Here is an 18077-nt window from a genome sequence, read left to right as displayed (position 1 = left end):
TGGTGTGTCTAGCTCATTATGCTATTACATGGTCTTTGTCTCATTTCCACCATCTTAAAAAAAAATAAAAACCTGTAAATCCAAATAAATAGTAGGTAAACAAAGACATGGTCATAAACGAGACCTAAACTTAATAAATGGATATTCTTTATTGTTAAAGTAAGAACCCAAACAAGTGCATTCCACCGGATATCAATCAATCGCATTAAATTTTACTTATATTTTTTACTAAGTAACAATATGTATTTACCATCTCTTTCAATCAATTCCATCATTTGAAGAAATATTTCCTACAGACGAATTAGCCATGGAACAAGCGAACCAGGTAGCTAATTGAAAAGAATAAAAACCGGGTAACTATTATACAAACTACGATTCTACGAAGAACTAGTAGGGGAGAGAGAGATACGGTAGTGAAGTAGGGAAGGTACGCCACTAGATTTCAAAATAAAAGCAACGACGCCCCATCTCAGGTCTTTCCCCCCAATTTTATTTCCCCGCCCGCGCTATCCTCATCGCATTCAATTTCAGCATCTGACGCGTTTTCCTACTTGCAATCTCGCATTGGACGGCGCTGTGCGCGCTTTTGCCTTCTCCAACCATTCGCCCATCTTTCCCACGGGAAATTAGGGTTTCCAAGGCTGATCCGCCAAAAACTCCACTCTCAACACAATCGTCGTCCGCCTTAACTGTTGCATCTCAATTTACGCTGCGTCGTCCACATTTACAACGATTTCAATGTCGTCGAGGGCTACGCCTTCGGCTTCCGCCAGCAGATCAGATCCCTCTAAGGACTCTCAGGTATTCCCTTTTCTTTTTTCCTTTCCTCAATGGACAATGGCCCATCTTTTTCTCTTGTTTCTCTCTCTATCTCTCTCTCTCTCTATATATATTGTCTACGGGTCCTGCATTACTATTGCAGAGTGCGGTGAAATGAATTACAGTGACCTTTGTTGTCTAGTAACAATGGTGAGATGGATGCATTTGTTTCAAAGGCGGGTAAGCGAAGCAAAAATGGAAAAAAGGAAGATAACTAGAGTTTACTTAAAAAAACTTGTCATAAGCACTAGTCAACTCAGAGTCTTCCATAAAATAGGAAATCCATTCAACGTTAAAAATTTTATCTCCTTGCTTTCCTTCCTTACATTACCAACTAGAACTTCAGACCCTCTGTATGATTTGATTAATTTGAATGCAGTTGTTTGATCTTTTAATTAGGTAATTGGGTTTAGAGAGCCTTACGCAGGGATCACACTTTCTCCATTTCTCCGGTATCATTACTTGTTGCGTGGTGTCATTATATGAATTTATTCAAGGGTCATATTTGGGCTCAGTTTGGAAAGAGTACAAATACAAATATGTACGGTATAAATACATACAACATGATATAAAAATAATATAAAATACAAGGTTTTGCACTCTACAAATTTGTATTTGTACTCCTTCCAAACTAAGGCTAAATGTATCATTAGGGCTAATGCGTACAACTACACTGTGTTTTGCTTTTTAATAATGCCTGATTTTTAAGGAATTTCAAAGTGGCAATTATAGTTTGAATTTAATGACAAGGTAATCACTGAGGGAGGCTTATAATTGGGAACAAGGTGAATGAGGATCGGAATTTCAGTATTGGCCTTGGGATACCCTCATAGCAGATCAGAGAGGCGGAATCCTTGGTAATCAGAGTGAAGCCCTTGTTCCATTGGGTTCCCTGTCTCACCTCTCACTAGAAGATAATCTAGCAAGAGAAGGGATGAGGAATGTTACTATCATCTCAATTTTTGTATGTTTGGTAGGAAGCCTGTCTGAAATCATAGGTAGTTTCAGATTTTCCTTTTGGTTCAAACCATTGGATTTTTTACTGATACTTTTTACTTTTACAAATTAATACAGTTCTTTTACCATTATCAATAAAAAGTTGAAATTAATGAAGTTTCTGAACAATGTTGAGGATGAAAGGTATAACAATTTTTCTATGTTTGACTATCGTGTAATGCTTAAAGCCTTAAACTCATAAAATCTGGTCGTGAATTTGGCCAAATGGTAGACTAAGAAGGAGATTCTCATTATCTTTTAATAGGTGGTGTAGAGTTTGTAGACAAGCATGTATGGCTTAGTGAACTTTCTGGATTTACAGAACACAGATTATGGTTATTAAATTCATAACTCAGGTGATGAGTTTTTAAAATAAAATATAAATCCTAGAGTAGCTCCCTAGGTTTCATAGTAATCAGCAGTAATCTTTAACTAATAATCACCACAATCCTCATGAAATAGTAACCTCATATCAAAGCATAGAAAAGCAACATATTTACGAGAAGAAAAAGAACAAAGAAGTAGAGGGTTTCTCTTGTGTGTTGATTGGGTAAAAACTTCAAGTTCTTTCACATTTATACGTTTTTATTATTTTCTTATTTGTTTGGGTTTAAATGGCACACAAATCTTCAAGTTCTTTCTCACTTATAGGTTCAGTTTTGAAGGATTAAAGGGTTCAAGACTATGTCACCGACTTGTGTGCCATTTAAACCCAAACAAATAAGAAAATAATAAAAAGAAACTGGTATAAGAATAAATAAGCATATTATAAACCTGAAAAAATGAATAATTTAGTGTAATAATATCTATTTTAATATTATTAATATCATAAAACAAAAATATAAAAACATTATGTGGCACTTTATATAAAAATATGTAGGTGCTTGGGCAAGGTAACCGTCCAAGGATGCCTTTTTTGTCTAGGCATTGTCTTGAAAGAAATTTCCTTCGAGTTGAACTTGTTGCTCTTCTTTATAGGTTAAAATTAGCCTTCTCATCAGGTTGAAATGTAGTTGTAGCAGAACTGCATGCCTGTCAAGTAATTATTGGTTGGATTTCTGCATGCAGAGATACACTTTGAACTCTAGGACATCTTTGGCTGCCAGGCAGAACTACTTGTTTGGGTGGACTCCCAGATCAATTAGTGGCTTAGATGATTTATTAGCAAGGAAAGGGGTAAGTTCGACTTGTTTAGCATGGGGTTACAAGACCTAGAGGAACATTCTGCTAAGGTTTCTTTACTTCTCTTGAAAATGTCAGCTATGTACTAGTTCCATATGGTCCAACTACATAAAATGCTATGGATTTTCTTACTTATTGTACTACATGAATGAAATCCTTTTGATCATTCTTTCTGATAATAAACAGAGAACTTAAAAAGCCAGTTGTTTCTAGTAGTTATTTTGAACCTTGCTAAAATGATTACTATAGATTCTCCTCCTTTATAACACTTCTTAGGCACATTATGTTTCTGTTCTCCAATGTTTTCAATTTGCTTCTAATTATACATCGATTTGACAGATGTTGGGGGTCCAAGGATCAAATCAAAGTTCCAAGGACATTCTGTCAGTTATTGATTCTTTGAAGAAACAAGTTGCTGTTGAGAGATGCATCTTTATAAAGGTGAGTTTTCTTGGTACCTATTTTCAATATTGGAGCTTGTATTCTAATGGTTCTAGCCCTTGAAAGTATAAGCTGCTTATTTATTTATTTACAGAAAAGAATGGTGGAAAACAATGAAAAGCTGATCGGTGTTACAAATCATGTTTATACACTGTCAAAAGAGAGAAGCAACAGTGTGATAAATAATACTGAAAAAAATCTAGACCTGCTGACAAAGAGGCAAAGAGATGCATTTGGTATGCTGAATGGTCTTGATTTGACTAATGGTGAAAAGGATAAGAATGGTTCTCAGGAAGATAGCTATGCCTCATCAGCAGTTCTTGTAGGTTCTAGTTTCGGAATGAAGAATGTTGTTCGCCCCATCAAGCTTCCAGAAGTGAAGAAATTGCCTCCTTATACTACATGGATATTTTTGGATAGGTGTGTCATGCAACTATGTACTTGCACACATTAATTTTCCTTTGTCATATTTATTCTGCGATGTATGCCATATTGGATGTTCCTTTTATATATATTATTGTAAAATATGGGTTATTTATAGGTGATTAATATCAGTGTTTGAATTGACAAATGACATGAAATTGGCTAGTTTTATATTTTTATGCTTGTTTATCTGCATGGTCTTACTCTTGCAACCTGTTTCTCTAGATGACTCATTATCTTCATGGGAAGAGTCCTCTTGGTATGATTTTTGTCAGGTGGTTATTATTATTTTTTTATCAATAAAAAAATAATGGTTGTATGTGCTAGAATTTGATGTGTTAATGGTTGCTTATAATGCTTTCTGTTTTTTTTTTTTTTTTAAATTCTGTTGAGTATCTATGGCTGTCTCTGCTGTTAGTCACAATCTCCTTTGACACTTCTTGTAAATACTAAACCTCCCTTCTCTTTTCAAAATGGACTAAGACCTCCCTTGCTAGGTGATGTCATTGGACAAAAACCTTGCCTCTATTAGCAATCTGTCAAGATTCATTTGCATGTGAATCATGTGCGTGTAAAGTTTTTTAAAAACCCATAATTTTCCCTTTGTGTACCCTTTGCCTTTAGTTCCTTATATTTAGAGTAGACTGGCCCTTTAACTGAGATTCCTGTTTCATCAACTGGTAACCAGGAAAATTTTATAAAAGAGTAATTATTTACAAAAAAAATGAATAAACTCATTAAAACTTAATTAGCATGATGAAGAAATTCATCAACACTTCGTTTCTGAGACAATGATGCAAGAGATTGCAGTAAAAAAATGTACTATTCAAATTTATCTGTTTGGATATGGTACACTATGCATGCTTACATCTAGACTAAAAAGGGTATTGAGGTCTACTGGCAGTTGAAGTTGTTCCTTGGTTGAATGGATCAAATCCACAACAGTGTTTCTACTTTCTTCCAACATTCAAAGTTCAACTGGTTTGCCTTATACTTGAAAAGTAAAAGCTCAAATTTGGTTCTCTGGGTAGAATGCACTATAATGCTGTTGGGTGTGATTAACCACTGACTGACAAAATCACCATGTGGAGGACCAATATGTGCATTGCAGACACCAGATCTCAAGATCTCCAGAGAAGCCATTACATAGAAACCCTAAAAGCAGAATTTGTGCAGAGAGACAAGTGAAATAAGAGAAACTTAAAATTAATTCTAAATTTAGAAAGGGAAGAGATAAAATTGTTAATTAAATTAGAGAACACAAATGCACACCCACACAAACATTCTTCTGTAAAGTTGTTTGATTCATTGTTCTAAGCTCAGTGAGTCAAATTGGAACTTGATTCAATGGATTTTGAGTCAAGTCCATTTTGTAGAGTCATTTTCTGTAAATACAGAGTTGACACAAGCTATTGGGTATAACTCATCTGAATGGGTTTAACTGGCCACCAGTTTTTGGTATTTACAGTTAACTGTCTTCTTCTAACTCTTTTGTATGGCAGAAAACATGGTATCTGAGCATTTGCCCCCCCTAGATATGAGTTTTTATTCTTACTCTTTTTTTTTTTCAATTGGACTGGGTACTCTTATCTTTTGTGGCCTGATCGAACAAGACAATTTTGTTTCTCTTTTTCCGGGTTCTGGGGTTGCAAACTACTGATGTTGATGCTATAGGACTTCCAGCTGTATGGCTAGGATTCTCAGATTGTGGGCACATAAGGTGTGTCTGGACTGAAGGTAGGACGATTAAACACGCTGTACACATGCAAAAAACCTACATCAGCCCATAATAGATCTGAGAACACACTCTAACCTGGTTCATGGGAGCCTAGATGACCAGGAACTGATCTGTGTGTATCAAAACTTTTGTTGGGGATGGAGGAAATGCTGATTTAAGTACTGTTTGGTGTATGTTGACCTGTGATTACAATGGCAGCAGAACTGTTGTAGTTTGTATGACAAACCTGATCATAAGACCCATAGATGTGTATCAACCTCAACCAGAAAGTGAAGTTGGGGAATGGGTGTTTCTTTTGTTGTTTTGGGTAATGACTGGAATTGCATTGATGAGCTACATGATTTATTTAAGGGTGCTAGTTGGGTTGCCCAGTTTGAATAATTTCAACTATTACTTGGGCCCTTTCGAATCTTAACAAAATCTGAACATAACCCGACTGAAGTTGCACCTCAGATATATATCACCTTTAGGGTGTCTGCTCACCATGGGCCAATGCTTGGTGTGTGTAATGATAAAATTTAAGGTTGGCAAGTATGAGAGTATGGCTTTGAGCAGTGTTTTAAAAGGCGTGAGAGGTGTATGCCTGGAGGCACACCTCAATCAGAAAAGAAAAGGGAAGAGTAAGGAAGGAAAGACCCCCCCCCCCCCTTCAACTAGTGTTAAAAATCACCCTTCCTCTTCTTCCTCCTCCCCTTCCTCTTAAGGAGGCTTATGCCTCTTATTTTCTGAACTACGCCTCATGCCTCTTGGTAGTGGAATGCCTCATGTTGTGTCATGCCTCCCATGCTTTAAAACATTGATTTTGGGTTTGAGAGTGGCCACTTTGTGTGAAAAAAATGCCAAAGGCTAGAATTGAATCCAGTCAGCCCCTCCAAGGTCCCCAAATATCTGGGACCAACATTGGATAATGTCATTTAGGGTATTTACTCACTTTGATTCTATTTTATGGTATCTGTTTGTTTCATGATTATTGATGATGAGTTGGTGAAGTGTCTATTTTTTACAAGATCTCTTTTTTACAAGGGGCTGAATGAATTTTTGCAGCTGTAAGAAACTAAGAATCCATCATGCTTCCTTCTAAGGTGGATGAAGCAGGTTTAGAAGCTTGAAAATCAAGAGATATTTTACTCTCTCTCTCTCTCTCTCTCTATATATATATGTATATATGGTTATTTATGAAGGAATGTGGAAGATGCATTTTATGCCCTTAGTTTGTAGGTGTGCCAGCTCCTCCAAGGGTGGGGGCATTTCTGTGGCATGCTTTCTTAGATAATATTTTGGCTCACCTAGTGTACAAAGGGTATCTCTGTTCTGAATTGGATGGATCATGTGTTGAGATAACCTGGACCTGAATTCTGTTGATCATTTTCTTCAAAGATAGGATTCTTCCATGGTATAAAATTTCATTCACTTTAATTTTGGTATTCAGTGATACCTGCTAGATCTTATCGGACAGCTTTTTCTTTTATGACTGTCTGAAGTTTTTAGCTCCATTGAGTGGATTTTGTCGAGGTTTGTTCCTTTTTCCATCTTTGGAAGCAAAGAAGTAGGACTTTTTGTAGCAACCTTTTTTTCTTGGTAAAATTTTTGTGGAAATTACTTCCTAGTTGGACTAGGTTATTAAATTCTCATGAATGTGGTAAGCTTCATTTTGAACTAATTTTATTTTATTTTTGTTTGATATAGTGAATTGATGCTCTATAGGGCATGCGTTGAAGAAAGCTTTTGTCCTTTTAGGCCTTGCTCGTTTATTAGAAAGCTATTTACTTGGGTAAGTTCACTTACCTGGGCAAGCATTACCTAGGAAAAACTTGCCTGTTTTGTCAACCTTTCCCCCAGGTGGAAAAGTTACTTGCCCACCTGGGAGATTGGTATCACTTACCCAGGTAAGTGATACACAGGAAAGTGATTCTTCCATGGGTCCTAGATGAATCCGGAAGATGAACATGGGAAAAGGAGTCAATGGGAACCACAATCCCATTGACCGATTTCCCCGCTCTTTATAATCTGAGAAACGAATGGTGCCACATATATTCTACCTATTTGTTGGTTCATTAACAATCTGAAAGACCTTTAGATTGTGAACAAAGGAACAACCACTGTGTATCAGTCTCTGGACCTGGAATTCCCCAAACAAGGTTGATTTTCTACCCTCCTCTAGCATGCAAGTCAGGCACTGGCTGATCTAGGAACCCACCCCAATGAACTGTTTGGCAATGAAGCTAATGATTTAGCTTCTCTAAGTTGGATCCTAAGAGACCATACACGATACACCTACTATCGCAAAAGGCATCCTGTCTAAAACCACCTGCTAATTCTCTTCACTAGTTAAAGTGGACCAACCTAAGGGCAAGCTACTAATAATCTAGCTTAAGTCCTTGCAAGAGTGATAGCAATTTTGCCTGTTAGATTTATCAATAAAACAGAACAACAACAATTCTGCCTGTTAGGAGTTGTCTTCTACCTACTATTTTTCAACAATACAATTTGCTTTCTTTTTTTCATAAAAAAAGAAGCCATGGCAATATGATAATCTATTATTATCCTGCTGTAGGCTTCTGATAGGGATCAACTCAAGGCATATCAAAAGAGAACCAAAGCTGCTCCTATGCTTATTTGGCATCATTATGATGAAGCGGAGCCCACATGGGAGCTGGGTTAGCAGTGGATCAACTTGGGAAGACCCTAGAGTCTTCAATCCACCTTAAGATGCTCTTTGTGTGGTTGAGTTTGTTGCTGGACAGGGCTTATTTGACTTTCTTACATTTCTGGACAGTAAGGGTATTTTGTAATTTTGCATGTTTGGGGACAAGTCATAGTCTAGTAATTTCCCTTTGTTTGGCTTTACGTATGTAATTGTTTGGGGCAGGTTTACTCTAATCTAGCTTTTTTTTTTGCAAGTGACTTGTTGGGCAAGCTAATTTGGGGGGGGGGGGGGGGAAGTTTCTTCCTTCGGAAGCTTCTTTCTTATTAAACTTGTAAGGCTCATTTGAAGAACAGGTTTTTGCTAATGAACAAAGAAAATTCTCTACAGAATTTGGTCTGATTGCCAAGTTGGGGGTGTGATTGCCCTTACCCTTAAGTGTGTTTGCCTATGGCTTTCATCTTATTTCCATCTCTTCTTTTCTTCCTCTGTTAGTTCTTTGTTTGTGCTATGCAGCTAGACCTAAGTTGGTTGTAAGAATAGTGCTGAATCACAAAGATCCCACATCAGCTTCAGACAAATTACATTTGCCTTTTTCTGATCAAAAGCCATCTAAGCTTTCTTTAGTCTGGTCCCCGGAATGGACCATCTTTATTTTCGCTTCCTGGCATTAGATAAAATGCTAATTCACCGTGGAAATGCTTTCTATGCCATTACTTTTTACGCTAGACTATTTAATTGGTTGGCTTTGTTTTTTATGAATAATTCACTAATTTTGTTGTTTGTGTGATTAATTTTAATGCTTTGAGCATTTCTTCTGGATGCCCTTCTGTTTTGGAATATGTGTTTGTGCATTCAATTTTCAGTCTGCTTTATTTTGAAGATCACTTATCATTTGAGCTGGTGCTAGTTTTTATTTTATTTTATAAATTTCATTATTTTAAACTTGTGTTGGTTATTGAGTGATTCCATAATCAAATCCATGCAGGAACCAAAGAATGACCGAGGATCAGTCGGTGGTTGGTCGAAGGAGAATTTATTATGATCAAAATGGTGGAGAAGCTCTAATTTGCAGTGACAGTGAGGAGGAAATAGTTGAGGAGGAAGAAGAAAAGAGAGAATTTGTGGATTCTGAAGATTATATCCTTCGGTTGGTATATCCATAAAACCAAATGAAGTTTGTGAATTAATGGTTCTTTTTCTTTTCCTGCTCTTAAGATTTCTAACCTCTAGAAATTAATGGTTGTTCTTTTTATGTAAATTATGAGGGCTGTTGTTTGTTATTCTGCTCTTTTTCTGTTTTGTTTCTTGTGTGGAAGGATATTCTCAACAGTAAATTCATGATTTCATGAATTGGATCACATATGGTGGAGACTGTCTGTTATGTTTCATAATCATCATCATCCAAGCCTCATCCCATCTATATTGAGTTGGCTACATGGGTCCTGTTTTCATTCCATTCTATTTAATGCCATGTTGTGTTTAGTCTTTACTAATTTGGGGGCATGCATGGATGTGTCAAGCCATATATCATGCCTGAGTGCCTTCATATGGGTCCTGAGTAGATGACTAGATTCTCAGTTACTTCAAAATGTACTTATCTGATGTCTATTAACTATTTCTTATTGTATTTTTTGTTCTCTGAAGCTTTTATATTCTAGTTCTGCTTTAAGGGATACTCACTTTGCCCTTCATGTTCTATTCCAGAATGACCATCCAAGAGGTTGGTTTATCAGATGCTGTGCTGGATTCATTGGCACAGTGCTTTTCTAGAAGTCCTTGTGAGGTTAAGGTATGCTTCCAATGATAAGAAGTGTGATACCAGTTTTTGTGAACTAGTTTTGTAGTTATAGTAAGAATTTATTTGAAAAACTGGTCATAGTGTGAAACTCTGGTCCAGCTGTTTCCCAATCATCTTGTGCTGGCTTTACAGAGGTATGAAACAACGTCAAACATTCTATACAGGCAAGATATGAAATTCTTATGAAGGGAGAGAAAGATGCACAGTGCGAGAAGAAGGGTAGCACTGATGATAAAACACAAATGGATGATTCATTTTTTGATAAAGATTTAGATGCAGCACTGGATTCTTTTGACAATCTATTTTGTCGGCGATGTCTAGTAAGAACCATTGTTATCATTCTCTATGTTGTGCTATGATCTCTGTGATCACTTCTTCCAAGAATTATTTCTGATGCACTTCATCTTTTATTCTGGCAGGTGTTTGATTGTAGATTGCATGGATGCTCACAGGATCTTGTCTTTCCTGTATGTTGATTATCTTGAGGTTCACGTTGTTTAGATGTTTGTTGGACTTAAATTATTTTTTATTTGTTCCTATGATATCAGGCTGAGAAACAGCTTCCATGGAACTACACAGATGAGGAAAATGTACCATGTGGTGTGAATTGCTACCGGCTGGTACGTAATTTGATGTGCTGGATATGGTTGCTGTTTGTTTATCTTGTACTTCTCCATAAAAGTTTGGTATAAAGATCCAAATTGATACATTAATCCCTGGGTTTGTCCTGCTTTACTCATGTGGTCTCAAGTTAAATGATGTCTCAGGCCCAGAAACTGGAAAGCAATGCTATAAGGAGCTCTCCTGTGCACAATGGTCTTGAAGAAAAACCAGTTCCTTCATCTGGTAGTGCTGGGGACCAAATATCTCCCAGAAAGAAAGGTACTAGTTCATCTGTTGGCAAAAAGCTAAAGTCTAACCAGAGTGAAAGTGCTTCATCTAATGCGAGAAATACATCAGAAAGCAGCGAGTCAGAGATAAGACCCAGGCAGGATAATTCTTCCATCCACAATTCTTCATCACCTCAGAAGGCTAAGCTTGTTGGAAAATGTGGAGTTCACAAAAGAAACAGCAAACGAGTTGCTGAACGTGTTTTTGTTTGCATGCGGAAGAGACAGAAAAAAATGATTGCTTCTGATTCTGACTTCGTTGTGAGTGGATGCGTTTGGCCAAGAGATATGAAGCTTAGGTCTAATTCACGCAAAGAAAATGAAGAGGCTACTTCTTCACAACGAAAAGTAAAAACTCCACCTACAAGAAAGCCTAAGAAGAAGGAATTACCAGCTCAGGACAGTAGCAAATCCACATTTAATGGTCATGATGAACCATCTGATGAGATGGTTAAAGGCCCACCAGAGGCTATTAGTGATGAGACCTCAAAGAAAGAAGAGTTTGTTGATGAAAGCATTTGTAAAAATGAAGCAACAGGTGATAAATCTTGGAAAACTATCGAGAAGGGCCTTTTTGCAAAAGGTTTGGAAATTTTTGGAAGGAATAGGTTAGTACATTCCAGCCATGTTGAGAAGCTATCTTTGGGAAGGACTATTTTAAGTGCATGTAGATTTTATTTATTTTTATTTGTATTGCCAGGTGATCCCTGGGAATGTGATTTTGAGAATTTTGAAATAACAAACTTGTATTACCTCAGCATCCAATCAAACTTCCTGATAATTTTAACATATTCCTAAATGAAAGTCTTGAATTTTGCCTGATAAGTTGCTTTGTTCCAGAATTCAGACAATACAACTTAATCTTCTCAACTATTTTAGGTACTTAAAATTCTTAGAGATTGATATTTTTCTTATAATGTACTTAGTTTTTTCAATCTGTTTTTTGTTTATCATTAAAGGCAATTCAAAATTGATCTATTTATAATTAGATTGAACAAGAATTCACCCCAATCCGTTTCATTATGATCCTATCTGATTATATAAGGTATATGTGCTTATATTTACATGAAATTAGTAAAGATCTATTGACAAATTGGTTTTGATGTTGTATGTTTACCAAAGAGATGGGTTCAAGTCCCATAGAAGTTATTTGCAAGTCATAATATATATTATATTATACAATATTAAAATCATTCCTGAACACCCCCCACCCCCCAATCTGAAACTGATGCTAATCTGATTGGGGACATGCCGAACTAACATAATAGGGGCAAAGGTGGCTTTCTCCCTTGATGTCCCTTGAGAAATGGGTTTGTTGGCAATTCTAATTGTCCAGTTGGTTTCTTTGGTGATATGTGGTTACTAATGAAATGAGATTGTCAAAATAATGAATCAAATGTTGCAAGAGTTCTCTAGTCTTTCTTGTTCCTCTTAGGCTTTATGGTATTACCTATCTGAATATTAATCTGTGGAGAATGTCCAGGATGAACAGAGGATTTGCCTGGAACTCTTTGCCTAAATAGCCCATATGAGTGGAACTCTTCCCTCTTGTATTCTATGAGTGGTCAATTCTTAAGTATGCTGGTGACTAGTATTTGTAATGGTTTTGGTCTGTGTAGGAGGTTAATGTGGTACTGGGTAGAACCATAGAAGGCATGAGTGGAAGAAAATGATATTTTACAAGGCGAGTGGTTTGGGGTGAAGGGGTTGGCAACAATGAGATTGAGAGATTTGAAAAATGGTTTAAGAATCAAAAAAATATTATTAGGAAGTAAATTAGTGAGGTGTTGGTCAAGATCAAGGTTGAAGAATAAATAACTCAAAACCAAGACTAGAAGCAAGAAAGCTATTATGATTTGAAATTATCATCGTCGATTCATCATCTAAGCCTTGTCCTCCCAATTGTATGGGGTTGGCTACATAAATCCTGTTTTTCCATTCTATTCTATCCAATGCCATATCCATTTTTGAATTTTGAGTGCTTAGGGCTGCTTGGTTCATGCTTAGGGTCTAAATTGGAATCGGAATTGAAAACTGACTGCTGGTGGTTTTAGCAGCGGCAACAACAGAGGGAGGGAGGGAGGGAAGGGGAGTTGGCTGTTCAAGTAGGGAGCGTTGGCAGGGATGGATGAAGGGTTGGGAATCTCATACCCAGGGAGTCTGTAAAGGCCATCCTAACATATGAGGGAATCCCATTCCAACCAACCAAACAGCTGGAATTGCAATGGACCTTTCCAATTCTGATTCTAGGTGCCTACTTCGGGTAATCAAATGGACCCTTAAATCATTTCTTACTACAACCAAAGTCCTTTTTGGTCTGTTCCTATCAACTTCAAACAGACCACTTTTTTCTTATAGGTGCTGTACATGGTCTTCTTTGCACGCCACCTAACCATCTTATTTTATTTTTTGTCATTTTATCATCTATTGAATCTACTCCTTGGTTCCTTTGACTTCATTTTTTAGCACCTTGTCCTTTCATTTCTTGACTTGAACAAAATAGAAACATAAATTAAGAACAGTAAGAACTTGGACTGTGGCGTTGTTACGTTTTTCTTCCCTTTTGGTTTCCTTTAGATTCTTTCTTCTCTGTTCGGCAAGGGTGTGGCAATTTTCTTGAAAAAAGGGGAGCAAGATAAAAAATTACTGAAGAAGAATAAACAAGGAATGCATTGTCCTTCTGTAAGGTTTCTAGAATATCATGGCTCAAGATTTTTTTCTATGTAGAGTTCTAGGAATCCTTGCATTGATTTGGTTATTCATTTCGTATGGGTTCTTTTGTTTCTCTGAACAGCTGTTTAATTGCAAGGAACCTTTTGAATGGAATGAAGACGTGTGCAGATGTCTATCAGTACATGAGTTGCACGGAAAATAAATTATCAAACAGAGTAGGTGATGGTACAAATTCTCTGGTTGAAGGCCATTCCAAGGTTGATTATAATGATACTATGGTTAGTATATTTTTATGCTTCTGTACATCTAGTATCTGGCCCTTCTTCTCCGACAATAAGCAAATACCTCTTCTCTCTCCCCCTTTTCTTGCTTGGTACAAACTACAGGGTAGTGAACTGCGAACAAGATCAAGATTTGTGCGTAGGAGGGGTAGAGTTCGTCGGTTGAAGTATACTTGGAAATCTGCTGGTTACCATTCAATTAGGAAACGGATTACTGAGAGGAAGGATCAACCATGTCGGCAGTTTAACCCCTGTAATTGCAAGTCAGCATGTGGAAAGCAGTGTGCTTGTCTTCTAAATGGAACCTGCTGTGAGAAATACTGCGGGTAAGTCACTTTAAATTTTTGAGAGGAATATATGTATTTGAATAGCTTATCCCTGAAGATTTGTGGTCGTTATTGTGTTATTATGATTCTTATACGTTTTTCTTTGTATTTTCTCTTGGATTTTCCATTAGGAAATGTGTTCTATACATGGATTTTTTTAAAGGACATTCTCTAACTTTTCACTAATTCAAGCAATTATTTCAATCTAGGCTTAAATATGTTTATCTCAAGTAAGTGTTTTGGTTTCTACTGTTTCTACTCATTTTCTCCTCGAATTTCCAATATAGGTGCCCTAAGAGCTGTAAAAATAGGTTCAGAGGTTGTCATTGTGCCAAGAGTCAATGCCGAAGTCGTCAATGTCCATGTTTTGCAGCAGACAGGGAATGTGATCCAGATGTTTGTAGAAATTGCTGGGTTGGGTATATCTTGCTTCCCCCTTTTTCCTTTCTAGAATTTGCAATTTTAAGATGGTTGTAGAATTCGATTTCTTCATCTTATTTATCATTTATTCTTATTGCATCAGTATTGCTGTCATCGGTTATTGTTTTTCATGGAAGTTCTAATGAAACAATTGATGTAGTTGCGTTTAAAATATAAAAAATTGCATAATTAAGTTGAAGTTGTTAATGTTTAACAAGTTGAAATGATGGTATGAAAGAATTGCAGATGTGCAAGAGCTAATATTTAGGTCTGAGGTTCAAACCTCCATCACCTGAGGGAAAGATGTAAACTGAAACCTTTATAATCATTAACCACTTTCTTTTTGAAAGATGAAGATAAATTGAATTAAATATAATAAGAAAAGCAGTAAAGGGAGAGGTTCCTTCCAACCATCCATTACAACCAACACACTAGCTAGGAAATTGAAAGTCGGATTATTTGCCAAGGCCTCATCAGATAGCTAGGAAATTGAAAACAATAGATAGTTGCCTTTACTTAGAATTGTAAAAGATAGCCCTGTTACCTCCTAGTACACTTCAGCAACTTTACATGAGGAACTGAGGATCTATTCCTGAATTTGTTTAAAACATGGTTGATTTGTATAGCCTCTTTTGTCATTTATTTTTTGTTTTAGTTTTCACCATTAGCATGCTACAAAGTTTTTTCATTTACGTTCTGTGATATCTCATGACAGTTGCGGTGATGGTACTCTTGGAGTTCCGTCCCAAAGAGGTGACAATTATGAATGCAGGAACATGAAGCTTCTCCTCAAACAACAACAAAGGGTAATATTACTTGGCCAATTAAGATTTTTGCTTATTTAGTTATTTGCAATACAAGATATCTTGTAGCTTACTCCATATTGTTGGAATAAGTCTGTTGAGTTTTTTGGTAGTAAGGATGATGATATTATCTTGACCTTGTTGGCCTTGATAGTGTCCAATTCTATATGATAACTTCACTTTATAGCAGCTGCATGAACAGTATTTCTCTTTCATTAAGTAGAATAAATTTCTATAGAAAGTTTATTCATATTTTTTAATTCTTTATATTCAAAATCCGATTTTTCTGAATTGAATTCACAAAACAGTGGTCAGAACTATGGTGCCCATATTTAAAAACAATGATGATATACAAAGTTGTAATAATTATTGTGGAAATAACTGAGCAACGGTTACTAAGTTGATAGAAAAGTTCAGAGAGAAGAAGAGAGAATCTCCATATGGTTTTTAATTTTTCATTGATCTAGAGAAAGCATATAATAGTTTCCCAAGGGAGATATGTGGGCTTAAATAAAGGTCATGCATGAAGATGCAAAAACTAATGTTAGAACATGTAGAGGGACATCAGATTTTATGGTTACAATGGATTTTCTCCAAGGTTCAGCATTTTGTCATAGATGAATTGAGCAAGTATATTCAAGATGACATAGTACTAATTGACAAAACTAATGAAGGATTAAATGCAAAATTATGTTAATGAACAATTGCATTAGAAACATGACTTACCAAAAAAAAAGTTACATTAGAAACAAGAGGTTTTAAAATATGTAGGACTACGACAGGATATATGCAATTTAAATTTAACAATATTAGGAGTGCAAATCAGTGTAATCTTGGGATGGAAACCTAGATATAACTCATTGTGACCTCTTTTGTTACCTTGGTCGATAATTTATAACGAGGGAGATGTTGAAGATGTCACCCATAGAATGAAAATTTTATAAAACAGTTGTAAGATCAGTTATGCTGCATGGAGTATAGTGTTGGGCAGTCAAGGAGCAACATATCCAAAAAAAATGAGTGACAGAAGTGCTAGGATAAATTTCAAACAGCACAGATGCACCGAGTCTGGATGCAGGCTGAAGAGTTTCATGCTGTGAATTGATGAATGCCACCCCAGTATCAGCTGAAATACAGCATAGTGTGGATGTATAAACAGCATGGGTTATTAATTTTTTCTATAAAATGTGGAGCCCAAGTAAAAACTGAAGTAGTTAGAAGTGGAGATGAACCTTTTTCTCTGGCATCATTCTAATTGGAATTCAGCTTTGGTTCATATGCATCAACAGGTTCTACTTGGAAGATCCGATGTATCTGGATGGGGGGCGTTTCTAAAGGTAACTTTTCTTACATATGGGTCTTATATTATCATTTGTTTCTTCTTGTACTAAATAAATAATCTTCAATTTCTCCAGAATAGTGTTGGCAAACATGAGTACCTTGGAGAGTACACTGGAGAACTGATTTCACACCGTGAAGCTGATAAGCGTGGAAAGATTTATGACCGTGAAAATTCATCATTTCTTTTCAATTTGAATGATCAGGCATGATCTGTACCAGAAGCCATAGTTGTTTTTCTTTTTCATTGATTTCTTAGTTATAACCTCCTTTCTTTCTTTCTTTCAGTTTGTCCTTGATGCTTATCGTAAGGGTGACAAGTTGAAGTTTGCCAATCATTCACCTGATCCAAATTGCTATGCCAAGGTTCTCTCTCTCTCTCTCTCTCCCTCTCATGCACATTTTCTGTTTTCATGAGCATGCACGGAATGTTAAGCTCAATGCCTTCGGAGCATTTCTTTCTTTGAACTAGCTTTGGATGTCTTAGGTGTTGGGACTCGTAAAATTGCAAAATTCTTGGTAAAGGAAAAAATGATGTATTGCCATTTTATTTATTTTCTGTTTACGTGATTGCTCATGCTGCTCATAATTCTGCTTTAGGTCATCATGGTAGCTGGGGATCACAGGGTGGGTATATTTGCCAAGGAACGGATAAATGCTGGAGAGGAGCTTTTCTATGATTACCGTTATGAGCCAGATCGAGCTCCTGCTTGGGCAAAAAAGCCTGAAACTACAGGTTCAAAAAAGGAGGAAGCAGTTACTTCGAGTGGTCGGGCAAAAAAGCTGGCTTAGTTAAAGCAGTTCCTTAAATAGCAAATCCATTTTTTGCCATTCTTTTACATTGTGTAAGAAACATAATTTCATTGGCGTTGAGATGACATTTACATCTCCATCCAGGAATTTCCAAATTTTTGTTCTCCCATTGCAAATTTAGTCAATTATTGTCTCTATTTTCTATTTCGAGGGCCTTCGAGTATGGTCAGCGCTGTGAGGGCTATAAAGAGATGATGTATTCATCTGATTATCTAGATTTTGGTCGGTGCAAGCTTTTAGCCATGTAAGAGTAGTTGGCTATATCGCGGCTTTTTCCACTAAAGCATCCATTGTGTTTTTGTTCCTAATTCCAGAGGTTCTTAGGTTTACTGAATGGTAAATTGGAGTATGGACATGGATATTTTTTTTTTTCAAAAAACTGATTTAGAAATAAAATATATTCTGAAGTTTTAATCAAACGCAAGCTTAATCTTGCAACACATGACAGAAAGTCCAAAAACAACAGACTAACCGACATTTTAACCAAAG

At 36.4% G+C, this 18077-nt stretch overlaps 1 protein-coding gene across 5 annotated transcripts; it reads left to right on the top strand.

Moving 5' to 3' along the window:
- The first annotated feature begins 256 nt into the window (after window positions 1-256).
- On the top strand, window positions 257-17707 carry LOC104601735 (histone-lysine N-methyltransferase CLF-like). 5 transcript variants are annotated; one of them, XM_010265179.3, is made up of 19 exons: window positions 257-801; window positions 2884-2991; window positions 3337-3438; window positions 3533-3858; window positions 9232-9393; window positions 9951-10035; window positions 10209-10364; window positions 10464-10511; window positions 10593-10664; window positions 10812-10926; window positions 11005-11542; window positions 13729-13885; window positions 13994-14214; window positions 14502-14633; window positions 15350-15440; window positions 16727-16774; window positions 16853-16981; window positions 17064-17141; window positions 17376-17707. In XM_010265179.3, the coding sequence occupies exons 1-19, from the start codon at window positions 739-741 to the stop codon at window positions 17565-17567; spliced, it is 2823 nt and encodes a 940-aa protein (XP_010263481.1). In that variant the 5' UTR covers window positions 257-738; the 3' UTR covers window positions 17568-17707. The 5 variants fall into 5 exon arrangements, with proteins under 5 accessions (XP_010263481.1, XP_088750199.1, XP_010263480.1 ...); XM_088894073.1 differs by having other exon boundaries at window positions 10812-11542; window positions 13729-13864; XM_010265178.3 differs by having other exon boundaries at window positions 259-801; window positions 10812-11542.
- The last annotated feature ends 370 nt before the right edge of the window (window positions 17708-18077 follow it).

Source organism: Nelumbo nucifera, chromosome 1 (assembly GCF_055504915.1).
Source record: "Nelumbo nucifera cultivar China Antique chromosome 1, China Antique-T2T, whole genome shotgun sequence".
Classification (NCBI taxonomy): Eukaryota; Viridiplantae; Streptophyta; class Magnoliopsida; order Proteales; family Nelumbonaceae; genus Nelumbo; species Nelumbo nucifera.
Note: the sequence above shows the minus strand (reverse complement) of the source record. Positions and strands in the feature narration are given on the sequence as shown.